General features: G+C 34.3%; 1 protein-coding gene across 1 annotated transcript; it reads left to right on the forward strand.

The window, feature by feature from the left end:
* The first annotated feature begins 3,251 nt into the window (after nucleotides 1-3,251).
* Nucleotides 3,252-13,297, forward strand: LOC127549947 (alpha-1-antiproteinase-like). Its single transcript, XM_051978445.1, has 4 exons — nucleotides 3,252-3,877; nucleotides 5,781-6,051; nucleotides 10,621-10,765; nucleotides 13,037-13,297. The coding sequence occupies exons 1-4, from the start codon at nucleotides 3,253-3,255 to the stop codon at nucleotides 13,226-13,228; spliced, it is 1,233 nt and encodes a 410-aa protein (XP_051834405.1). The 5' UTR covers nucleotide 3,252; the 3' UTR covers nucleotides 13,229-13,297.
* The last annotated feature ends 14,333 nt before the right edge of the window (nucleotides 13,298-27,630 follow it).

The following is a 27,630-nucleotide window of genomic DNA, read 5'->3' on the forward strand; positions in this document are numbered from 1 at the left end:
GCTTTTTGTGTTGTCAAATAGCTAGTATCTGAGGTTAAATTTAACTCCAAAAAGATGAGTCTTTCTGATTCCAAGCCCAGTGATCTAACCACATTATCTGTCTAGCTGCTTATGGCATTATTCAAAATCCATATTATTGTGCTTTCAATATTACAGAGACCTTCAAGGTAAGAAAACCTCTTCTTTCAGTGTAAGTTACTACTTTCTCTACAAAGAGTCTTAGAAAGAATCCTTCCTCAAACTATCTAGCTGTCTCTACAACCACAGATGAATCAGCTTCTCTCAGTCTCAGTTCTTAAGTCTGTAAAATGGTGGCAATAATAATTGTCATGCTCTATGGTCTCTTCGATAGCTGAGATATTACAATTCTGGTTCTGTTACTTTTGGAGATGAAAGGGATAAAACCTGTTTTCCCTATGAAAAAAGAAGCAGAGTTTCCTGTTATTAGAACACAGGTCTCCTAATCCAATAATCTTTCCTCCACATTCCTCAATCCTTGAGATGAGCAAGTCATATAAACAGGATATACACAACATATCATTAGATGGCATTGTCCTGCTATATCTTCTTAGATAAAGTAAATAAAACAGGAGAGACCATCATTATAGTTTCTATAGTTTGAGAAATATTTCATGGACGAAGTGAAGATAGCAAGATGTAGTCTGGCAGAGACAAAAAGAAAAGACTTTCCAGGTAGAGGATCAACTTCAGTGACAGAATTTTATCTTTTAAAGTGAGAATAATCTTCAAAGGGATGAATCCAATTCATAATCCTTCCCACTTCTTAAGTCTCCAGAATAATATACTAGATAAGTCATCAACCAGTCTCTTCAAAGCTTTCAATGAAGAGAAACCACTCCCTTCAAAGGCAGTCCATTCTTTGTTTGGATAGGAAAGTTTTTTCTTAGAAAAGAAGTTTCTCCTCAACTCAAGAGTTAATTTGCCTTTTTGCAACATCTTATAATCCCTCCTAGTTCTTCCCTCTGGGGCAGAAAAGGAAAAATAGAATCCTTTATGTATGTATTGTAATTAATGTATAAGTCTGGCTGTTTCATTCTTTTGTTCAAAAAAAACCCCATATATATGCATGTATATGTGTGTGTGTGTGTGTGTGTGTGTGTGTGTGTGTATACATACAGAGACAGAGAAAAAGGGACTCTGTGTGACCTATAGAAAAACAAACAGATGAATTAGAGATGTAAGGGGCCTAGGAAGTCATTTTGTCCAATTTCTCAATTTATAAATGAGGAAACTGAAGCCCAGAGAGATTAAATAATTTGGACAGAGAAACAGAGCCCTAATCAGAAGTCTGATAATAAGATTCAGATCCAGGATTTGAATCCCAGTCCTTAGATTTTAATTATGCTCTTTCCCTCATACCACAACTGTTCTCTGTAGAAGGCTGAAACTCTTGAGTCGATGCACTGAGGTCCGGACAGCCGAGCACTTGAGGATAACTACTGATTGGACAATACTCTATGGGCATATGCTTGGGGGATGGCCCTTCCCTCTATCCTGTGCTGGCTCAATGATTGGTGTATACAGAGGATTGTAGGAGGGATTAGGGGGTGAAGTAAGACTAGCCAGGGTCACTTTGGCGGTAGACGAGGAAGAAGGTGGTCCCGGAGATTCTCTTCCATCCCCTTCACTTCTAACCCTAAAGACCAAGAATAAGGACTTTTGCTTATCCTGACTCCAGCTGATTCTAAGGTATCCTGGGTGTTAGCATGGTCATTACAATCCTCCCTAACTGGCTATTAAACATTTCAATCTACTTTTCTAACCTTATTTACAAAATTTTCCTTTATTTATTCTAAGGTCAATTAATCAGTCAACAAGCATGTATTAATTACCTACTATGTGCCAGGCTTATGCTTGGTCCTGGGGATAGGAAGGTAGATAGAATGTAGTCAGAATCACAAGTTCAAATACTGCCTCAGACACTTGCTAGTTGTGTAACTCTGAACAAGTACTTTAACCTCAGCCTCAATTTTTTTATCTGCAAAATCATGCTCAATTCAATGGCCTCTAACAATCCTTCCAGCTATTACCTATGATTCTATCAAATACAGTACAAAAGTAAGGCAGTTCCAATACTCAAGGACAATGTCAAGGTTAAGTGACATCCCTAGGTTCACACAAAAAATAAGTGTCTGAGGCTGAATTTGAACTCAGGTCCTTCTGACTCCAGGGCCAGTGCTCTAACCACTACCCCATTTAGTTGGCCTAGGATTTAATTTCTGTTATGATCATACCCTTTCCTTGTCTTGTTCTTCTCACCTCCATACATTCCATTCTTTCAACATCACTTCCTATTGAAATCCTTTTCTTACGTTAAGGACAGCTCAGGTACCATTAAGGCTTAAGGCTTTTAGGTTTTCCCTATCCCCACCCCCAAGCAAAAATCATCTTTCCCCAAATGTGTCACAGCATTTTATCTGGAGAATTTCTTTCCTTATTACATTCTACCTTGCATCATTCAACTGACAAACATTTGTCAAGTGCCTACTATGTGCCAAGTATGGTGCTAAGTTTATCATATGTATTTGTGTATATTCCTTACTTCACAATGTTTCATACATAGTATTTATCTATCTATGGTCTCTTTCTATCTCTATTTCTTCTCTTAACTCATTATAGCTCTCTTATCTCTCTCTTTAACTTAATCCAATTTACTTTACCTTAGAGGGTTTCTGTGTTTTGTTTTGTTTTGCTTAGATGTCTCCAATGCCAAGTACAATTAAATTTTAAATATGTTTTTGTTTTATTTTAATAAATGATTTAATAATTTATTAATTTTAATAAATTTAATAAAATGTAAAGTTGGATTGAATTGAAGGATGATTTCAATGGGCAGCTACATGGCACAGTGGATAGAAAGTTGTGCCTAAAGTCATCTTCCTGAGTTCAAATCTGACCTCAGACACTTAAGGTGTGTGACCCTGGGAAAATCACTTAGCCCTGTTTGCCTCAGTTTCCAATCTGTAAAATAAGCTGGAGAAGAAAATGGCAAGCCACTCTAGTATCTTTGCCAAGAAAACTCCAAATTGGACATGACTGAACAACAAATGTTTTGATTTAGACTGGAAGTAATAAAATAGGGGAGAAGGAGAGTAGAGATAGCTAAATAATAACCCAGGGGAAAGCATAGCCGTAAATCTGAGCAAGGCATATTGGAAATCCAGAAGAAGAGCAGTTAAATGATGTTTATATCAGAATTATTCCAATTATGTGACCTTGTTTTCTTTTAGAATGATGCCAGTCACTCTGAAATTTTGCCTGATAGTGGCTGGGCTATGCAGCCTCATCCCCAGCCACCTAGCTGAGGAGCCGCCAGCCAGTGAAGATACTGAACACCCATTATCTGCAAGCCACAGAATTTCTCCTTATATGGCTGATTTTGGTTTCGATTTTTACAGGCTGCTGATTTCTAAATCCAATACAACCAATGTGTTCTTTTCTCCAGTGAGCATCTTCACTGCCTTTACGCTGTTGGCTCTTGGGGCCAAATCAGCCACTCATGATCAGATCTTGCAGGGTTTGAGATTCAATCTCACTGAGATTTCAGAGCAAGAAATCTTCCAAGGCTTCCAGCAGCTTCTCAATACACTTAATCGACCTGGAAATGAGCTTCAACTGACCACAAGCAATGGCCTGTTCATAGACAAAAAGCTGAAAGTTGTAGAGAAGTTTTTGGAAGACAGCAAAAAACTATATGGTTCAGACACTTTCTCTATTAATTTTGAAGACAAGGAAGCTGCCAAGAAACAAATCAATGACTATGTAGAGAAGGAGACCAAAGGAAATATAGTGGATTTGATTCAAGACCTTAGCCCTGAGGCAGTCTTTGTTCTGGTGAATTGCATTTTCTTTAAAGGTAAGATCAGTCCCTGAAGCAATATGGCTCCAATATGATGAATTAGTGTCTACCAATGAAATAGAAACTATTTCTCTAAACTATGTCACAATAACAGTTTTCTTAAAGGGAATGGTGGATAGAGGAAATATCATGTTTTGTTTTGTTTTTCATCACAATCCTCTCCCAATGGACATCTAGATGATCACAGAGAAGAACATTAACTGGCTATTTGATCTTAGGCAAGCCATTTAAATTCTCAGTGTTCTCATTTCATATATAAAATACCTGGATTTAAAGATTTCTGAGTTCTCTTCCAGGTCTAACTTTCCATGTCCTAAGATTTCTTCTAAATTTAAGTCTATGATCTATGTTGTAATGGTTTATTTTAATGTCCTTTGTAGGGCTAATATTCACTATGGAATAATGGAAAAAATGCTAGATTGAGAAACATGTACTAGACAAGTGACATACATATCTTGTTGGACCATAGGCAACTCACTTAGCTTCAACTCACTCAGTTTCCGGCTGAAGAACTAGGGTGTGGGGAGAAGTAGAAATGGAGAGTTCCTGAGGAGGTCTGAGGAATGACAGACTTGCACCAACCAGTTCACAGTGTTACACACAGTTACAAAGCCAATACTTTGCAAACTTTAACTAAATGTGAGCTATTTTGATATGCTTTACATTCTAGAGCATCTCTTAGATCTAGAATCATATGATTCCCATAAATCTGCTTACATTAGGCATCTCCTGGCATGAACAGACACTACAATATCCCTTTTTGCCAAGTATTAATCACATATAGTATTATAAGATACTATTATTTCTATAAAGAAATAATCTTTTATTATCAAGAATGGGTCTATGCCTATCAACTGAAGATTATCCATGTATTCCAGTTTTTTTTAATTTTCAGCATCCCTCTCAAAACTTAGGATGAAAATAGAAAGTGGTGACAAAGTATAAAAACACATTTTGATTCCTTGGAAGTTTTGTGGAATGACATGAATGGCAACTGATCCCTGAAGAAAATCTGAAAAAATTGAAAATTTTATCGGACTCGCACTAGGAGCAAAAGGCAACTGTATTCCTGAGTCTTAGCATCTATCCTGCCATTTAATTAATATTGTGAAAGCCACTATCCCTCCCTAGATTTAAGATGCTGATCTATAAAGTGAAATAGTTGGGCTAGATGATTTCCAAGGTTCTTTCTAAAGCTAATTAATAATCTAAAGCTTATACCTTTGCTTGGTGTGGCCACTGGGCAAAAAAAAAAAAAAATGTATAATCTGTTGTATTTTAAGCACATTACCCTTATTCCTCTCCAAAATTCTGAGACATAATATTATTATATTTTATATATATATGTATATATATATAATATTATTATCACTATATTACAGATACAGCAGCCTGAGCATCAAAGAAGTACAGTGCTTTGCACATAGCTATATAATTATTTGTTAGTAGAGTTAAGACCTGATCTTAAGTCATCTACCTCTATGCCTAAACTTCCCCCCCAAATTTTTTTCCCTCTGTATTTCCAATGAAAGGTCATAGGTAATGAAAGGTAATTTCAGTCATTTTTCAGATATATTTGAATCTTTCATGACCCCTTTGGGGTTTTCTTGGCAAAGATACTAAAGTGGTTTGCCATTTACTTCTCCAATTCATTTTGCAGATGAAGAGTTAAGTGGCTTGTCTAGGATCACACAGCTAGTAAATATATGAGGCCAGATTTGAATTCAGGAAGATCAGTATGTTTTCCATATCCAGTGTTTTATACACTGCACTACCTAGCTATCCCTGAACAATAGCTACCTTTTTTACTAAAGTAATAGGAATATGCAATTTCCTGCCATTAATTTTCCATCTTTTCAGCCCATACAAATTCACTACCTTGTACACATTGTCTTATTAGGCAAATGGGAGAAACCTTTTGAAGCAGAACTCACTGAGGAACGTTCCTTCCACGTGGATGCTGAAACAACAGTGCCGGTTCAAACAATGCACCGCCTCGGGAATTTCCAAGTGACTTATGATGGTGACCTTGCCTGCTGGGTTGTGGCAATGAACTATCTGGGAAATGCAACTGCCTTTTTTATACTGCCAGATGCAGGGAAGCTGGAACAAGTGGAAAATGCCTTGAGCAAAGAGCTGATTGAGAAATGGTCAAGAAACTTGTATCGCAGGTAATCCTCTTTATACTATCAGCAAATTATTTGTTAAATTGTAAACCTAAATTATTATTAATTGTCAATAGTATATTTATAATATGTAATGTGATAATTCTTATTAATAATGAAAGTATTATTATAAAGTTCTTATCAAGGTAATTATAACAACAATAATAATATTCATATTTGCAAGGGTCTATGATTTTATAGGATCTGTGTACTCCTTCCAATAGTTCAGTTAATTCATCTTGGCCTTATAAACTTGTAAACTCTTATCCATAACTTCCTATAGATTCTATCCAGGGGGCTCTACCTAACATAGTAGAACCATTCCTGTAGGTTTTTTAAGATTACCAGGGGCTACTAATAGAATTCACAGGCTATCCATCATTTACTAAACACAAGTACATACCTTCTGTTCATCCATCTCTGATAATTTAAAAAAAAATTAAACAAGTCACTTAACCCTAACTGCCTCAGGAAAAAAAAAAGATAAATAAATCAATTTTGTTTATCACTTCTCAATACTCATGAACATGGTGGACTTATTTAGACAATTTCTTATACTTCAGTCTTTTTTTCAGAGGAAGAAATAAAATAATAAATTTCATTTACAGTTTTATTTAATTCAGTATGTGTTAATATGTGTTAAAACTAAAAATATCAGAGAAATTTCCTAAATTTTCTAAAAGTTATACTTGGGCTTCATTTGTGTATGTAATATATGGTATATCTTTAATCTCACCATCAGCCTTAACTAAGCTATCTCCATCAACTACAGGCCCAGCACTACACTGTACCATTCAGTAGCCCTTAGTCCCTCTATTCTTTCCCTTTCTCCCAGTCAATTGCTGTGGCTTTTGCTGCATCTTACTCCCTTCAAACTCTTGTTCCTATAGTTGATCTGTTGGTTAATACACTCTCCTCTATCCTTGAATCTCTTAACTCTTTGTCTCGTGCAAGAAAAGTATTGCCAAACTTCACCTTCATTACTTCCTTCACTCCAATTTGAATGCTACTAGAGAAATCACACAGGCGGGGTGGGTGGGTTCATTACAAATTTTTATTATGGAAATGGAGCCATGTCGATCCTTTTGTTCTTCCATGATTAATTCATACTCATACTCTCCACAGAGACTTTTCTAAACCTCCTCTTGTTTCCACATTCCACATATACTATGTCCTCTTCCTTTAAATAAAGGACTTTGTCACCTACTATTCAGAGAAATTGGGAATGTTGGCCATGAATTCCCTCTTCTCTATTATTTTACTCCTCTAAAATCCTTCTAAATAATACCCCTTCTCTCATCCTTTGCTCTAGGCTATGAAAAAGTAGTTCTTTTATTTGACAATACTAATATCTGTACTCCTGCCCTTGATCACATCTCATCTTCCTCTGACTCAGAAAGTTGGTCCTTTCACCTTTCAAACATTACTTCTTTCTCATTTTCAACCTTTCCTTATTATCTACTAGTTCTCTCTTCTATCTGTAAACATTACATTTCCCCCCATTCCTTAAAAAAATTTAATTTGACCCTATGATCCCCACAAGCTACCAACAATCTATCCAGCTCCTAATTTATCTTGAATTTCAGTACCACATCACCAGCTGCTTATTGGACATTGTCACCTAAATATTTTGTTATTATGGTGAACTATCTAAAATGGAACTCATTGTTTTCCTCCCTCAATTCACCCCTCTCTCAAACTTTCCTATTCCAATTGAAGTTACCAGCATCCTTTTAGTCATCCAGATTTCCACCCTGGAATTCATCCTTATCCCTTCCCTCTCCTTCTATATTCCTCCAACCAACTAACAAGACTTACTGATTTCTAAATCTATTTTATTACATCATCTCTTGCATCTATTTCCTTTTCTCTACTCACAGAGCCACTATTCTTCTCTAAGTTTCCACTGACTCCCACCTGGAGTATGATAATTTCCTCCTAAGTAGTCTCATTTTCTTGTTTCCAAATTTCTCCAGCCCCACCTCCAATCTATCCTTCACACAGCTTCCAAATTAATACCTCTAAAACACAAATCTGACCATAGCACTTTCCAATTCAAAAATCTTCAAGGATATCTTATTATTGCCTCTTTAGGATAAAACATAAATTCTTCATCCAGATATTTAAAATCCCTTAAAATTTCCATTTTTCAAGACCTTTAAATTATTTCCCTTCATGCATTCCCCATTTCAATCCTTGAATATAACATGCCATCTCCAGCTCAGTGTCTTTACAAAACCTGAACCCTGAACATATTTGCTCTATCCGTCTGTGTTCTGGCTACTATAGAAGCTCAACTTCCAAGATTCTTCCTATGTGGAGCCTTGCTTCCCTCCCTCATTGTATTATTTTGTGTTAACCAATCTGTATCCCCTGGATAGAAATAGTCCCTCCGTAAGGACAGAATGTGTTTCATTTTTTTACTTTGTATTCCTGTTATCTTGCACATAAAAGGGTGTAGTCAAATGCAGTATAGTATAGGAGATAGTTACTTCTTATATCTTTTGTTTGATGACCATTATAATTCATATCATTCAGCTCAATTTTTATTACTAGATTAATATAGTACTATATATTAGAACAGTACAATAGTACTAATATAGTATAGTACTCTATTTTAATATATATGCATACACACCCACACACACACACTATGGTATAATATAATACTATATTAGGATATTGTTAATATGAACCATCATATTTGACTGCAGCTTTGCTGCTCCAGATATTGCTCTAGATTGCAAATCAATCCTCCAATTGTTCATAGGGATTATTGGACATTGTCACCTAAATATTTTGTTCTGTGGCAGAGCATTCCGAGCTCATATTGGTCTGTTCAGCCATAGTCAGACACACTTTAACTCAATTCTAACGTAGTGAGATCCTCTTTGAGAATGAAGGACAATCACCAACCAAGTAACCCCAATCACTGGATTTCCAGCTTTTGTTAACATAAATAATGTCACTATAAACCTAATTAGACATATGGATCTTTTTGTCATCAAAATCTCCTCATGATATGGTCTCAGTGGTACTTTCTCTGAATCAAAAGGTTTAAACTATTGAGTGATTTCTTAATACAGCCTCTACATGTCTCTTCTTTGCCTAACGGGTGACCAGAAATTTATTTCATGCTGTAAAATTGTTTAGCAGAGTGCCTAAAAAAAGAGAAGGAACAGTTCCTCTGTATGATCTGCCTGCTTGGATTACACCTAGAATCTTGTATTCATCCTGGATCCCATGTTTTAGGAAGGTCGCCAAGGAGGACGGATGCCAGGATGATGAGGCTACCAAAAAAAAATCCCTTATGAGAGTTGATTAAAGGAATTCTAATGTTTAGCTAGAAAGAAGAAAAGACATCTGGTGGACTTCATCACTATCTTCAGATCCTTAAAGGATTATCATGTAAAATAGACATTAGACATATTCTACTTAGCTCCAGAGGAGAATGAGAACTAGTGGGTAGAAGTTGTTATACAGAAGCATGTTTCACTTACTGGTAAGAAGGCATCGTTGGTCAATAAAGTAGTTGTCCAATAAACATTTATTAAACATCTACTGTGTTCCAGACACTGTGCTAGATGATAGAGATACAAATGCAAGCAAAAAGAAAGACAGCCATCCTCAAAGAACTTATATTCTAATATGAGAAAGCACAAAAACAACTACATACCAACAAAATATAGAAAGGATAAATTGGAGATAATCAATAGAAAGAATGTGCCTTCTTGTAGAAGATGATAACTTTTGACCTGACTAAACAAAGAACAGGCTACCTCATGATATCATGATATCATGGGCTATTGCACTAGAGTACATCTCAGAGATCATCCATTCAATTCAATTCAAAGAGCATTTTTTAAACCTTGTAATGGTTTAAATTGTTGTAATGTAGGCTAGGCACTAAGAAGAAAAGGAGAGAAGGAAAGAAAAGAAAGTTCCTGCTTTAAAAGAAATTGCATTCAGTAGGAAGTGGAGAGGGAAAGGTAAGAGAAATAACATCCATAGAATTTAAATTTCAAACTTCTTCATTTTTCATATGAAAAACTTGAAGCCCAGAGAAAATGGTTTCCTTGGTCCTAAAAGTATTTAAACTGAAGTTGGTCTCATATGAAATGATATAAAGCAAGGCAAGTAGAACCAGGAATCTATATGAGAATTACATTAATATAAATAGGAAGATGAAAAACAATATTTTTAACTGAATAAATTATAATAGTCCTCAAAGAAAAGATATGAAAAATATGTACCTCCCCCTCTTCTTTGCAGAGGTCAAGAATGATAAGTGTAGAACACTACAAATAATTTGTCATTTTTTATGTGTTGATTGGATTTTTTAGACTCTTTTTTCTCTTTTTTTTATTCTTTGTTATGGAGATGGATTCCTGAAGGAATACATTGGGAATTATAATATAAAAAACAGAAACTAGCAATAAATATTTATTCTAAAAAGAAATAATACTGAAACATCCTTATGTAAGATAGTTTTGGTTTTTTATTGTTGTTGTATTTATGTTTATTATATTTATTTTTAACCATAATTATTTTTCTTTTATCTTTTGTTATTAATAGAGCAATTGATTTATATTTTCCAAAAGTTTCCATCTCAGGAAAATATGATCTGAATATACTAAGTGATCTGGGTATCATTGATGTATTTGGAGAAAAATCTGATCTCTCTGGAATCACACAAGAAGCAAAACTTAAACTTTCCCAGGTAAATCTAAGAATTCTAAATATTGTCTTGATTTTAAATTTCCCCAAAATGTTACTAGTGTGATAATTTTTTGCTTTTTGCTTTAGGATTGAAAAGCATTTCCTTTCCAATAATCCTGGCAGCTAGGCAGAGTAAGGACAGATGAAAAAATGGAAGTTTAGAAATATTAGATGACATGCCCAAAGTTATTTACCTAATAAGTAAATAGCAGCATCAAAACTCAACGTCAAATATGCTTCTATAGTCAAGCATGTTGTTTTTCTTTTTTCTCCATTAATGCTGACAAGTATATTGAGCTTGGAAAGACTACATGGCACTTCATAGATGAATGTATTGAACAAAGTTTATAGATAGTCCTCATAGATGAGTTGTATTAAACTTGAAACAGCCCTCATAGCCCAGAGGTTCTAAGTAAAGATTCAGATTTAGCTAATTTGGAGAGAAAATTGATTCATTGTAAACTGAAACTGGTCTAATAAAAATGTGGCAACTAAATGGTTCAGTGGAGAAAACACTGAGCCTAAAGTCAGAAAGATCTGACTTCAAATCTAATCTTTGATACTTACATAACTTTGTGTTGCTGAGCAAGTCATTTAATTTTTGTTTGCTCCAGTTTTCTCATCTGTAAAAGAGATTAAAAAATCCAATGGAATTATAATTGTGAAGTTTGCAAGCTCTAGGTAAATCCTAGCTATTAATTAGAATGTATATTGAGAGACATTTTCACTGTTATCTTGGCATTTTAGTGAACTTTTAAATTTCTTAACTTTTTTTGTGTCATGATTCCCTTTGGTCATTTAGTGAAGCCCATAGGACTATTTCTCAGAATGAGGTTCTTTTCAAATGATAAAAGGAAACCAATTATACTGAAATCTAATTATCAAAGGTAGCTAGGTAATGCCGTAGTTCAGAATTCCAGGCCAGAAATTAAGAAGACATCTTTCCAAGATCAAATATGGCCTTACACACTTACTAGCTATGTGACTCTGCTCAAGTCCTTACCCCTTCCCTGCCTGCCTTGGTTTCTTTATCTGTAAAATGAGCTGGAGAAGGAAACAGAAAACCATTCCAATAACTTTGCCAAAAAAATCCCAGATAGGTTATGAAAAGTAGGTAGGATACAACTGAAATGACTGAAGAACAAGTTTCTACTGCAAGCTCCATGCTCCCCAATGAAGATTTTGACATGATCTCTGAACTCAAATAACATATAAGTTGGCTGAGTAATCAAAGTATAAACATATTGGGGAAAAAAAATACTAAACAAGATATGATTATGTGGATTAAATATAAATTTGTCTAAAGAGTAGGTGGCAACAAATAATAAAAAGCCTTGAATGTCAAACTGTTTTTCCCATATCTATACATATTAAGGAGCCATCATTAGTTTTTGAATAGAGAAAAGAATCAAAAGTTTATTTAGATGAATTGAACAAAATAATCTTGCTGTTTTGGAATTTTAGGGCTAGTATCTGTTTTAATCATGGCAGATGTGACTAATTCATTTGTCACTTCACAGCGAATATAATTACCTTGTATTTGACAAATGTAAAGACTTATTGGGATAAGAATTCATTATTTAGTAAAAAAAAATTTTTTTTTTGATAAATACTAGATAAAACTAGAAAACAGTCTGGAAGAAATTGTACATATAGACCAATTTTTACACTATTTACCAAAGTCAAATTGGATATGTGACCTAGATATAAAGAGAGAGATTACAAGAAAGTTAGAAAAGCATGAAACATATTACTTATCAGACTTATAGACAGGTGAACAATTTATGAAAAAAATCTTCTTTATGAATTTTTCCCTGATATGGCGAGCCAGAATTAAATGTCATTAGTTGTAAAATCCCATATCCCTTTATTGGTACTTCCCAGAATTAAATGTCATTAGTTGTAAAATCCCATATCCCTTTATTGGTACTTCCTCTTAGTACTTCTTCTTGTCATCCAATACCTGATTTTCTAGAAATCTAGATTATAACTTCTCTGAGAAGTATTTTATTCATTTTGTATCTTCCTTAATGACCTAGCATTGGATTATGCAATCAGTCAAGAAATGTGTGTTGAATTGAATTAATCGGGTAAATTTCAAGGACTAGGTATTTGTGTTTTTTGCAAAACTAACTACTATCTGCTCTCTACCCTATCAAATTAATGTCCTTTCTAGGTCTTCCCTAATAACTGGGTCTGTGATGACGTCCAGGAATTACTACCATAAATTCTTTCCTTTTTCCCTGAACCATGCTGTTCCTTTTTCTTCTAGGCTTTGCACAAGGCTGTGTTGAACATTGATGAGAAAGGAACTGAGGCTTCAGGAGCCACATTCTTGGAAGCAATTCCTATGTCCATTCCCCCAACTATTACCTTCGACAGGCCTTTTCTGAGCGTCATATATCATACTGAAACAAGGAACATGCTTTTCTTGGGGAAAATTGTGAATCCCAGCGGAAATTAACTTCAGCAGTCTCAGCCCCCCAAAATCTCAGTGTTTGCTCCTCTTTTGCAGAATAAAACAGTGCCTGTATCCTTAGTGTGGATTCTCAATTTCCTCCATACAAATATTTTAATTATTCACAGGTTTGTCTAAAAATATCATTAAGGCAAGTAGAAAGGGAAGCCTCTTGTGACAATTAAAATCATAAACATAGTTTATAAAAGCTATAAGAGAATTTAGAACATAGTAATTTCAAGCTAAAATGACCCTAAGATTATGGAATGAAGACTTTTATAGGTCAGAACCAAAGTTCTGAGTTTTCTTGAACTGGATTGAATCTTATACTCTCAAAAATTCTCTATATCATGTCCAAGCCAGATACTCCTAAGTCAATCAAAATTTAACTGATTTTCTCCCAATCCAGGAGCTCCTTTGGGAATGCCAGAATATAGTTCATGTATAGACCTCTGTGAGAAAAGGTAAAAGTTATCTGATTTCAGCAAAGTTTATCTATCTTGGTAGTCTACTTATTTTTTCCAATAGTAGGCAGTCAAAAAAAATGTGCACTTAATTGAGTTGATCAAATCAAAGCAAAATTATTAAGTATCTATTATGTGCCAGACACTATGCCAAGTGATAAAGAAATATAGAAAGACCAAAAACCATCCTTGGCCTTCAAATCTACAGGAGAGAAACTATGCAAATAAATAACCAAATACAAACAAAAAACATACAGGATAAGTTAGAAGGGATCATGAAGTGGGGATCAGGAAAGCCTTTTTAAGAAGACAGGATTTTAGCTGAGATTTCAAACAAGCTAAAGGAACCCAGAAATGAAAAGGGAAAGTATTACAGGTATGAGAGGCAATTAGTAAAAATGATGATTTAAAAATCCCAATAACAAATGACAACTTTTTTTTACTTTTTATCTACATAATTAAGAGCAATAATTTCTTAAGCTGATATTCTCAAGATCTTCCATTATTATCAGAGCTATAAAGATTACCAAGGATTTTGCCTGGAAAGCCTCAGTGAATCTGTTGGCTTGGCCCACATAATTGTGCATAAATAGCTAAAGGCAAATCTATCACAGATTCATGTTGGGAGAGTAGTGACCATTGTAATAAGTATGTGAAAGAATGAGCCCAGGCAAGATTTCTGCTCTATTTGGGATAATGAATTAAAGAGGTAATTTTTAAAATTAAATTACTGAGCAAGATCTACCATAGAATCTGCTTTAGGAGGGCTTTAGAGGACAAAATTATAGGAGTAGCTTCCTCTAAGAAAGCCAGAGTATGCCAGCCTCAACTACAGGAAGAAATATGATTGCCGAAGTCTGAAATCCACAAGAAATTCTTATTTTGTTTTTCTTTTTTCTTACTGAGAGTCTGTCAAATGAGGGGAGAAATAGAAAAAAAGGTAGGAAGCAGATAATAGATCTGTGGTAATGTCATTAGACGTGTCATTCATCTTTTCCTTTCAAAGAGGACCAGTGACATCACAAGGACCAAGTCATGACTTGAGTTGGATTTAAGTGAGACAAAGTCATAGCCCTCACTCCAAAAAAAAAAAAAAATTATAAGGAAATTTAAAAATCATCCTTAAGATCCCTTACTCAGGACACCTCATTTTGTAAATGAGGAAATTGAGGCCCATGGAGAAAAGTGAATGAACAATAGAATGAAAGAAAAAACATTTATTAGGTGCTTAAAATGTTTAAATGAAGGCAGTTCATACCCTCAAGGAGCCTACGTTCTAACAAAGAGGAAAACAGTAAATATAGTTATATAAGGGCAGGAAGAAGTGTTTTGCTCTGGGAAGTCACAGGATGGTGAATAGACATAGATGAGTTGATTGCCATATCTTTTCCATGAGTGGAAATATTGATTTATTTTTCCAGAGGCAGTGGTAGAAGACAATGGAAGGAAGGAGGAAAGTAGGAAAGGGGTATGTATGAGGCAGCATTTCATAAAGATGTCTGGAACTCAAGATAGGAGCTGGAAGCCTGATTGAGAAGAAGAGAATGGACCAAAAAAGTATAGAATGAAAATGACCAGAGAGCAGCAACTTATCCATGTAACCAGGCATAGTAGCTCTAGTATTCAAACACAGATCCTCTAACTCCAAATTCAGTCCCCTTTCTACTTTACCACATTCAATAAAATCATGAAAGAAAAATACCATGCAAACCAGAGTAAGGGTCAAGAAGGTAAAGATTGGCTAAGTTCTTTTCAGGACTAAGCCCACTATGAGGTTACTCTCTCTTCCTTCTCATAATGCCTTTCCTTTAGTGGCTTCTTTCTTCTTAATATAGCCCAATGAATCACTTACTCCCACCTCCTGGAGTATTTTCTTTCCCCTGGTTAACTGTGAGTTTCCCTGTCTTTAACTATTGTCTCTATCAATGCCACTGACTTAATACATTTTAAGAATCCTTTGATTCAAGTTCAGAGTTCTGGCCCATAACAACTGACCACAGTGTCAAAGGGGAACATTCAAAGAGGATGACAATGAAGGAAAAAAAAAGCAATCAGATTTAGCAATAAGGAAATCATTACTAACCTTGGAGACAGTCATTTCATTTAAAAAAGAAAGAAAGAAAGAAAGAAAGAAAGAAAGAAAGAAAGAAAGAAAGAAAGAAAGAAAGAAAGAAAGAAAGAAAGAAAGAAAGAAAGAAAGAAAGAAAGAAAGAAAGAAAGAAAGAAAGAAAGAAAGAAAGAAAGAAAGAAAGAAAGAAAGAAAGAAAGAAAGAAAATAGATCACAGGTGTATTTAGGAGTGGTGACAAAGGAGGAAATTATTGTAGACTACTCTGCACCTAGGTTACATAGTAGGTATAGTGCTGGGTCTGAAGTCAGGAAAATTTGAGTTCAAATTCAACTCCAGGCTCTTATTAGATATATGATCCTGGCCAAGTCACTTAACTTCTGTTTGCCTCAATTTCCTCAATGGTAAAATGGGGATAATAATAGCACCTAGCTCCCAGAGCTATCATGAGATAATATTTGTAAAGTGCACAATATCTGGCATATAGTAGATTTTATTAAAATGATTGCTATTATTAATATTCCCAAACAGTCTTCAGACTAATAACTTGCTGGAAAAGGAAAAATTTGACACATTTGTATGAATTGTTCTTAAGAAACCAATGGTAGTTCCGGGATAGCTACTTTTCTACCTGAAACTTGCTTTGGCTCCTCAAATTACTCAAGGACTTGGAAGATCTTTTACCAAGCTAACTTCTGAGGATCTCCTAGGATCTTAGGGTTTAAGAAGGCTATGGGACAGAGAATGATTCCATGAAAAAGACTCAAAAGTTCTTATATACAATCACATCATTTTAGGGTCATAAAATAAAAAGGGTTTACTAATTATCTGTACAGACATCTTTTATAGAATAATCCACTTGAAGAACTCCAGGAATGGAGAAATTCCTTCCTTCTTGAGGCAGTTTATAAAAATTTGAGACAGCTCTAATTGCTAGAAACTGTCCTTTCATTGACCTAAGTCTACCATCCTTGACCTTCCATACATTTTTACCTGATCTAACCCCTCTTTCATACTTCATTCTAAAAGTATCAGGCCACTAAGACCCCCCTCTTTAAATCTTCTCTTCACCAAGCTGAAAATTCCTAATTCCTTCATCTAAAAAAGAACAATACATGATCCTCCCTACCCTAATCCTTTCAATCACATACCTTTGAACAATTCAAAACAATAAATATTTGTCAAGTATTTATAATGAGCAAAGAGGTAATATGACACTATGGTTAGAGTGTAAGACTAGGAGTTGGGAACAAATGGTTTCCAATCCCGCTTTTGACATTTCCAAGTTATGTGGCAGGTCACTTACATGCTATACTTCAGGAATTCTCTAGTCTTGTCTATTAAATCATTGGTACATTATATCTAAATTCATAAAGAGACATTCCCCACTAGGAGTTCCCCCGGCTGTCAAAATCATAGATCATTTGATAATGAGTTGGTGATTCTGATAATTACTTTAGCTAGTATTTAGTGCTGTAATATTTGTTAGGTACTATAAGTAATACAAATATTATCCCATTTGATTCTCACATCAAGTCTATAAATGCTATTATTATCCCCATTTTATAGGTCAAGAAACTGAGGGAGGGAAAAGTCCAATGTCTTGCCCAGGGTCACCCAGATAGTAAGTGTTTGAGGCAGAATTCAACTTTAGGTCTTCTTGACTCTAAATCTTCTACTTTCTATATAACGTACCACCTTGTTGCCCCTATGTGGGTATAAAGATACGAAGAAACGTACCACAGAAACTGCTTTCAAAAATCATTACCTAGTCAAGGAGGTACCAATACAAGGACAAATAACTAGGATACAAGAAAGAATAAGGACATGATAAAAACAATGAAAAGATTCAAGCAAGATGCTATCATAAATCTGTCAATAGAGAGGTTTCCTTCAGCATGTTGGAGAGGTTAGAGAAGTCATCATGAAGGAATTGGCACCTCACTTGAATTCAGCAGAGAGGCTTAACAGGTGAAATATAAATAAGAAGAATCTATTGGTTCTTCTCAGTGGTTTAGTGATCTAAAGCAATCCCAACAAACTTTGGACAGAAAATGTCATCTGCATCCAGGAAAAGAACTAAGAAGATTGAATGTAAATCAACATATGCTATGTTCACTTCTTTTTTGTGTGTTTTTTATCTCTCCTATGGTTTTCCCTTTTGTTCTGATTTTTCTCTTCCAACATGATTCATAAAATAATATGTATTAAAAATAAATTTACTAGAAAAAACAATTAGAAGTGTATACTCCCAACCTGGAAAATATCATCAACAAAAGCACAGAAAATGGACAAGGAAGAAAAGAAAAGAGAGCAGAGAATGAATCAAATTGACCTGGAATATGAAGTAAAAGAGTAAAAAATATATTGGATCTTGATTTTCAAGAGGCTATATTGTTAGTAATTTGGCATTTATGATTTTATTTGGAAGGCAATGAGAAGCCACAAAAAATTAATAAGCAGAGGAGTAACTCAATGAGAGCAGTGATTTAAGAAATTGTCTTAGTCATTGTCAATGATTAATTAGATAGATTAAGGAAAGACAGAAATACCTATAGGAAGTTATTATAATAGTCTTACTAAAAAAAAATTAGGAACTGACCTAGGATGGTTACCCCAAGAATGGAAAAGAGGGTGAAAGATTTCATAGCTCTTGCAGAGGTAAAATCAACAAAATTTGGCAATTTATTGTATATGTAAGATAAGAGAAAAAGAAAAGTCAAAGATGACTCTAGGGTTAGTAGATTTGGTAGACATAAAGGAGGAAAACACTATGAAAGTCAAGGATAAGGATAGATATACTTAGTTACAATGATAAGATTTTATTTGGATGTGTTGAATTCAAATGCTAGTGAACATATAGTTGAAAATATTGGAATTGAAATTTTGAGCCAAGGTTTGAGAGGGATATAAGTGTTTGCGAATTACTTGCATAAAGATGATAAATAGATGAAATCACATAGGAAGCAAATGTAAATGGGAGAGGGAGGGAAGGAAAGAGAGGGAGAGAGAGAGACAGAGACAGAGACAGAGACAGAGACAGAGACAGAGAGAGAATAAGAGCATACAGATTTAAGGAATAAGAGAATGAAGCCAAAGTAGAAAACCCAAAAAGTTCACAGAGTAAAGGGTTTCCCAAGATAAAGGGTTGGCTAACAGTCATGGATGATCATTTGGCAAAAGGCATGAAAATTGAGGGACGTGGCTGGAGCTCTATGTAGAAAAAGTGATAGGCTTCACCCCATAATTAGCCCAGATAAGAAGCAAGTATTTAAATAAGTTTTGCCCTGATATTCATAGTGATGTTCCCACTCTTATTAAACAAGATATTGGTGAGACAATCACAGTGAAGTTTGTGGGAGAATATAGATATAAGACTCTAAGAAAGACAGTCAAGGGAGACATATAAGAAAGCAGTTGAAAAGCTCCTTCCCCCTCATCACCTCAAAACATCAAAAAAAGTTCCAAATAAAGTAATAGATCAAAGATAGTGAATATATTCTACTGGGAAGAGCATCACCACAACACAGGGTCCTAACATATTCATAATACTGTGACATTTAAAAGGTTTGAAAGACATAGTTTCTGCGTAATTTAATCATTTTATTAATAATGCTAGCATTTTAATAAAAGAGGTCAGTGGCATTTTGAATGACAAAGACCATCAAAGTAGCAGGCTCAAGTCTTATATGCTCTTGGAAAAGTGTTTGTTCCAGAGGGTGACAATCAGTTCTTACTGGTTAACAACAAATGAGAGAAAATGAATATTATAATGAGGGACTATTTTTAGTCTAATGAACTTTGATGTGACCCACAGGAAGCAGGAAATATCATTGATCAATCATTACTTTCTTTTAGTCTATCCAGTTACTACTTCTTACTGGTCAGGTCAACGAGCACATGTTGGGAGCTAAGATGTCTCCCAGGGTTGTTTGGGCCTCTCCCTGCAGGGACTAAATAAATGCTTTCTCTTTGTACCTGAAGATGTCTCTGATTAGTTAATTTGGGAAAGTTAATTTATCACACAAAATTGATAAAATTAATTTGAAAGCTGTGTGATTGTTAATAACCTATCTTGAACTTATAAAAGAAATGAGAAAAAGCACTTTAATTCTTTCACTGCCAAGGTAGAGGACTGGGGAGAGAGAATAGAAAAAGGAAGAGTATACCAAATACTCAGTCAAAAAACAATTGATGTATTGATGGATTTTACTGAACTTGTTTTTGTTGTTCATTTTAAACCATCACTGGCAGAGAAGGAGAAATGTGCTTGGAAATAAATATGATGGTTAGAGAAACTGGAAACTTTGTAATCAGAATTAGAAATAAATCGACATCTCAAACCATAGACCAAAATATAATCTAATGGGCATATGAATTTAAAACTGAAATAAATATTTTATCTTAGAGACAACAGTGAGAAACCAGAGTTTATTGAGCAAGAGAATGACAAAGTCAAATCTGTGATTAAGTAAAACCACTTTGACAGCAGGGTGGAGGCCAAATTGAAATGAAAAGAAATATGAGGCAAATAGACCATTTAAAAAGTGTAAGCAAAAGGCAATTAGGGTTTGAACTAAAGTGATAGCTATGTAAGCAAAGAGAAAAAGATAGACATGAGAAAGAAATGTGAGAGCAAAATGGTGAGATTTGAAAATTGACACAATATGTGGGGATAAAGAAAGAAGCTGAAGATAATCATGAGGTTAAAACTCAAGAAATGGAAGAATTGAGGGAGTTTAAAAGAAGATGGCTGAGGGAGAGGAAGAGGTAAAAAAGAGAAACAAGAGAAAGAGAAGGAAGGGGAAAGAAAAAGAGAGAGGAAGGGGAAAAAGACAGAAAGACAGAAGGAAAAGGAGAGAGAGAAAGAGAGAGAGTTCTGTTTTGTATACGTTGAATTTAAGATGTCTCCAAAACATTTCATTTGAAATGATCCATAAGCAATTGGTGATATAATTTTAATTCTTAAGGGAGACGCTGGTTATGTAATTCTGCACTTCATCAAAAGGTAATGACAATTAGACTTTTGTGACTTGATAATGTCATGATGAGAATGGATATAGAAAGTGAAGAAAGTTTACAAGAGGGTTAGGAAAACTCTCAGTTAAAGAGTATGTTGTGGATAGAAAAAACTAAGGAGTAATCAGAGAGGTAGGAAGAAAACCAAAACCCAGTAATTCTATAACAACCCAGAAAGGAGAAGATGATGAATAGGATCAAATGAAACAAATAAATTGAGAAGGATGGAAATTGAAAAAAGATCACCAAATTTGGCATTTAAGAAATTGTTGAATCATGGGGAAAGTGCTACAAGAATGAAGAAGGGCACATTTGTCTTGATTTTCAAAAATCATAATGAGAATGTGATGAAGTTCTGAATAGTGAGTAGAGTAGGCAAAGAGAAACTGAAGCATTTAAAACAGCTTATGACCCATGACTGCCCTTCTTTGGGTCTCTCTGTGTCATAATGTCTTTCCCCTTACCCCTCCCCCATGTCATGTGGTATCTCTCCTAACTCCACTATGCTTCTCAACACCCCCATTCTCCTCATAACTAATTATTTTAGGGTGTTAAATCCTTTTCAAGATTTAGCTTGCTAGCTATAGGCATGCCCCAACCTCATAGGGTGTTCCCTTTCTAAGTAATTGTGAGTACTACTAAAGAATTTGTCTTTTATATGCTCTCCCACTCTATTTCATATTTACCATTCCTGGTAGCTATTGTATGCCACCATTTTTTCTGTAACCTCTTCTTTTGAATCTACCTTTTGCCAAAGAAATGGCCATTGTGAATTCTTCACATGACTAAACTGAAAAATAGTGTTTCCTCTAAAGCATATCACCTGGTGCTATATCATTTGCTATACCAGCCACATCAAAATATGAAAACTATACTACAATCAGTTTGACTAATTCTTGTAATGTTATTAAAAGGATGGCATAAAAAAACAGAATTAATAGAAAGATTTTTACAGAAAGGGAGGTTAAACAAAAGAGCTCTCAGTTCTAAAAATGTAGTGACTAGTGGGAATAGCAAAAAAAAAAAAAATTGGCAATAAGAAAATGAGTAAAAATTAATTCAGAATGAAATGCATGATGAATCCAAGATTTTTCCACCAGAACTTGTCCATGTTGTACCACTACACACCTCTCAGATTGGCTAAGATGACAGGACAAGTTAGTGATGAATGTTGGAAGAGATGTGGGGAAACGGGGACACTGATGTATTATTGGTGGAGTTGTGAATGGATCCAACCATTCTGGGGAGCAATTTGGAACTATGTTAAAAAAAGTTTGTCAAACTGTACATAGCTTTTGATCCAGCATGCTACTACTGGGCTTATATTCCAAAGAGATATTAAAGAAGGAAAAGGAACGTGTATTTGCAAAAATGTTTGTGGCAACTCTTTTTGTAGTGGCTAGAAACTGGAAATTGAATGGATTTCCATCAATTAGAGAATGGCTGGGTAAATTGTGGTATATGAATGTTATGGAATATTATTGTTCTGTAAGAAACGACCAGCAGGATGAATACAGAGAGGGTTGGAGAGACTTACATGAACTGGTGCTAAGTGAAATGAGCAGAACCAGGAGATCATTATACTCTTCAACAATACTATATGAGGATCAATTCTGATGGAAGTGGCTATCTTCAACAATGAGAGGATCCAATTGTTCAATAATGAAGAGAACCAGCTATATCCAGCGAAAGATCACTAGGAAATGAGTGTGGACCACAACATAGCATTTATACTCCTTCTGTTATTGTTTTCTTGCATTTTTTTTTCTTCCCAGGTTACTTTTACCTTCTTTCTAAATCCAACTTTTCTTGTGTAGCAAGACAACTGCATAAATATGTATACATATATTGTATTTAACATATTTAACATGTATGGGACTACAGGCCCTCTAGGGGAGGGGGAAAAGAAGGGAAAGAGGGGAAAAGTTGGAACAGAAGTTTTTGCAAGGGTCACTGTTGAAAAATTACCCATGCATATGTTTTGTCAATAAAAAGCTATAATAAAAAATAATTTTTAAAAAGGAAATTCTGATATAGACAGTAAGTGTCTGATTCAGTATTTAAACCTACGTTTAAGAGTGAGAAGTCAAAGACAACACCAAGGTTACAAAACTGGGTGATCAGAGGATCGATGGTGGCCCCATTAGTGATAAAAAAAAGAATTCTGAAAAGAGGTTTGTGGGTAGTTAGGAGGAGATAATTTCCTCAGGAGTTTCATTTTTGACAAGTTAAGTTGAGATATCTATAGAATATACAGTTTGAAATGGCCAGTGGATAGTTAGTTATATAGAATTAGTTTGTAAGATCTGAGAAAAGAGATTAGTTAATCTTGACCAAAGTTCCCCTGAGAACAACTTCTATAGTACGTATAGAAATAAGACTTTAAAAAAGAAAAGCAAAGAAATAAGTATTGAGAAAGAAATTTTAAATCTATAAACATAGATTATATCATGATTTATTTAGAAAACCTAAGAAAACTAACAAAAACATTAATCAAAATATTTTTTAAGTTAAGCAAAATAAGAGAATATGAGGTGAACATCAGTTCTGTTGTGCAATACTTAGTTTGAAAATGTAAATTTGTTCTAATATGATTGATATATTGGGAAACATTTTTAGTATTTCCAATTTCAACTTTGTTGATACATGATTTCTTATGAAAGAAACTTTGAGAATACAAAAAAAATGCAACATTTCATAATAAGTCAAAAACTGTATCTCTTCTGATGCCCACTTCAATAAGCAAACTTTAGGTCTTTGTCAAGTTAAAGTACCATGCTTCTTGTATATCATCTGGTGCTCTTGGAGCTATGAGTGGAAGAAGTCTGAACCCCTCCAGACTTGAGGCACAAAGTTTAAACCTGCCCAACTCATTTTGGACTTTGCCAGACTGGATGCTATAGAAACTAGTCATAGGCTGAACAATAGCCCAAGGCTACAAATGATATCACCTTTTTAATTATACTATTAATGTATTTCTTAACTATTTACCATGTATAAAAACTATGCTACCATTTTCCCATCTGAAAAAGGAAATGATAAATCACTCTAATATTTTTGCCAAGAAAACTCTCCACAAGGGGGGTGGAGCCAAGATAGCAGAGCAGACAAGTCTCTGTATGAACTCCTCTTGCCTCCCCTCAGATCAACACCAGATCAAACCTCTGAACTGGTTTTGAAGTGATAGAACCCACAAAAATTTAGAGTGTACCAAATTTCCAGCAGACAGTATTTTGGAAAAACTTGAGAAAAGGTCTGTTTCAATCAGGGGGAAGTAGGAGGAGAAAGGAAAGGAGAAGGCTAAAAGAAGGGAGGACAGAAGTAAAAGGGCAAAGGGATAAGAAAGGGAGAGGGGCTATAAAAGGGGAGGAATATGGTAAGAAGCAAAATACTAAGGAGGAGGGGAAAGAGAAAAAGAAAGAGAAAAGTATAACAGGGGAAATTAGATGGCAGGAAATAAAGTTAGTAATTTTAAATGTGAATATGAATGGGATGAATTCTCCCATAAAACAGAAGTGTATAACAGACTAGATTAAAAGCCAGAATCCTACAATATGTTGTTTACAAGTAACACATTTAAGGCAGATTGATACATATAGAGTTAAGATAAAAGGCAGGAGCAAAAGCTATTATGTTTCAGTTAAAGTAAAAAAAAAAAAAAAAAAAAAAAAAAACAGGGGTAAGCAATTCTGATCTCAGATCAAGAAAAAGCAAAAATAAATCGAATTAAAATAGATAAGGATGGAAAAAATAGATATGATAGAGCTTTGGAGAAAATTGAATAGAGATGGAAAGGAATATACATTTTTCTAGGCATTGCATGGAAACTACACAAAATTGACCATTTATTAGGCATAAAAAGCTCAAAATCTAATGCAGAAAGGCAAAAATAGTAAATACATCTTTTCCAGAACATGATACAATCAAAATTGTATGTACTAAGGGGCAAGGGAAAATAGATCAAAAATTAATTGGAAATTAAATAATCTGATCCTAAAGTATGAATGGGTGGAACAACAAATCATAGACACAATTGACAATTTCATTCAAGAGAATGACAATATTGAGACAATATACCAAAATTTATGGCATGTAGCAAATCAGTTCTTATGGGAAGTTTTATATCTCTAGATACTTATTTACATAAAATAGAGATCAATGATTTGGGCATTCAACTAAAAAAGCTAGGAAAAGAACAAATTTTAAAACCCCAATTAAATTTGAAATATTGAAAATAAAAGGGGACATTAATAAAATTAAAAGTAAGAAAACTATTAAACTAATAAACAAAAGCTGAGTGGATTTTATGAAAAAACCAACAAAATAGCTAGACCTCTAATTAATTTAATAAGAAAAAGTAAAGAAGAAAATCAAATTGTTAGTATCAAAAATGAAAAGAGTGAACTTTCCACCAATGAAGAGGAAATTAAAGCAACAATTAGTAGCTACTTTCTCCAACTGTATGTCAATAAATCTGATATTCTAAGTGAAATGGATGAATACTTACAAAAATATAAATTACCCAGATTAACAGAGAAGGAAATAAATTACTTAAATATTCTCATTTTAGAAAAAGAACTTGAACAAGCTATTGATCAACTCCATAAGAAAAAACCTCCAGGGCCAAATGTATTTATATGTAAATTCTACTAAATATTTAAAGAATAATTAATTCCTGACTCTAATTTATAAGAAATCAAGCCATTCTCCAATTGATAAATGACCAAAGGATATGAACAGATAATTCTCAGGTGAAGAAATTAAAACTATTTATAGCCATATGAAAACATGCTCCAAATCATTATTAATCAGAGAAATGCAAATTAAGACAACTCTGAGATACCACTACACATCTGTCAGATTGCCTAGAATGACAGGGAAAGATAATGTGGAATGTTGGAGGGGATGTGGGAAAACAGGGACACTGATACATTATTGGTGGGATTGTGGACACATCCAGCCATTCTGGAGAGCAATTTGGAATTATGCTCAAAAAGTTATCAAACTGTGCATACCTTTTGATCCAGCAGTGTTTCTACTGGGCTTATACCCCAAAGAGATATTAAAGAAGGGAAAGGGACCGGTATGTGCCAAAATGTTTGTGGCAGCCCTGTTTGTAGTGCCTAGAAACTGGAAAATGAATGGATGCCCTTCAATTGGAGAATGGTTGAGTAAATTGTGGAATATTCCAATGTGGAATATTATTGTTTTGTAAGAAATGACCAGCAGGATGAATACAGAGAGGACTGGCAAGACTTACATGAACTGATGCTAAGTGAAATGAGCAAAACCAGGAAATCATTATGTACCTCAAAAACAATACTGTATGAGGATGTATTCTGATGGAAGTGGATCTCTTTGATAAAGAGAGCTTTAATTGATCAAAGATGGACAGAAGCAGCTACACCCAAAGAAAGAACACTGGGAAATGAATATAAACTGCTTGCATTTTTGATTTTCTTCCAGGTTATTTATACCTTCTGAATCCAATTCTCCCTGTGCAACAAGAGAACTGTTCGGTTCTGCACACATATATTGTATCTAGGATATACTGTAACCTATTTAACATGTATAGGACTGCTTGCCATCGGGGAGGGGTTGGAAGGAGGGAGGGGAAAAGTCAGAACAGAAGTGAGTGCAAGGGATAATGTTGTAAAAAATTACCCTGGCATGGGTTCTGTCAATAAAAAATTATTAAAAAAAAAAAAAGAAGAACAATTAATTCCAATATTCTCCAAATTATTTGGAAAAATAAGAAAAGAAGGTCTCCTATCAAATTCCTTTTATGACACAGATATGGTGCTGATACCTAAACCAAAGAGGGTCAAAACAAAGTATAGACCAATTTCCTTAATAAATATTGATGCAAAAATCTTAAATAAAATATTAGCAAAGAGATTACAGCAAGTTATCACAGGACAATACACCATGACCAAATAGAATTTATACTAGGAATACAGGACTGGTTCAATAATAGGGGAATTATTAGCATTTTGATTATATATTGACTATATCAAAAACAAAACTAACAGAAACCATATAATTATCTCAATAGATGCAGAAAAACATTTGACAAAATCCAACATCCAATCCTATTAAAAAAAACACTAGATAGTAGAGGAATAAATGGAGTTTTCCTTAAAATAAACAATAGCATCTATTTAAAACCATCAGTAAGCATCATATATAATTGAGATAAACTAGAACCATTCCCAGTATGATCAGGGGCGAAACAAGGTTGTCCCCATCACCATTACTATTTAATATTTTATTAGAAATGTTAGCTTTAGCAATAAAAGAAGAAAAAATAAAGGAATTAGAGTAGGTAATGAAGAAACAAAATTGTCACTCTTTGCAGATGATATGATGGTATAATTAGAGAATCCTAGAGAATCAATTAAAAAACTATTAGAAATAATATGAATTATTAGATTATTAGAATTAGAAATTAGAAGTAGAAATAAATTTTAGCAAAGTTGCAGGATACAAAATAAATCCACAGAAATCATCAGCATTTCCATATGTTACCAACAAAGTCCAGCAGCAAAAGATACAGTGAGAAATTTCATTTAAAATAACTTTAGATAATATAAAATATTTGGCAGTCTGCCTGCCAAGACAAAGTCAGGAATTACATGAACACAACTACAAAACACTTTCCACATAAATAAAACCAGAGCTAATTAGCTGGGAAAATATCAAGTGCTCACGGGTAGGCAGAGTGAATATAATAAAAATGACAAAACTACCTAAATTAATCTACTTATTTAGTGCCATGCCAATCAAACTCCCAAAAAATTGTTTTAAAGACGTAGAAAAAAATAATAATTAAGTTCATCTGGAAGAACAGGAAGTCAG

Source organism: Antechinus flavipes, chromosome 2 (assembly GCF_016432865.1).
Source record: "Antechinus flavipes isolate AdamAnt ecotype Samford, QLD, Australia chromosome 2, AdamAnt_v2, whole genome shotgun sequence".
NCBI classification, from domain to species: domain Eukaryota; kingdom Metazoa; phylum Chordata; class Mammalia; order Dasyuromorphia; family Dasyuridae; genus Antechinus; species Antechinus flavipes.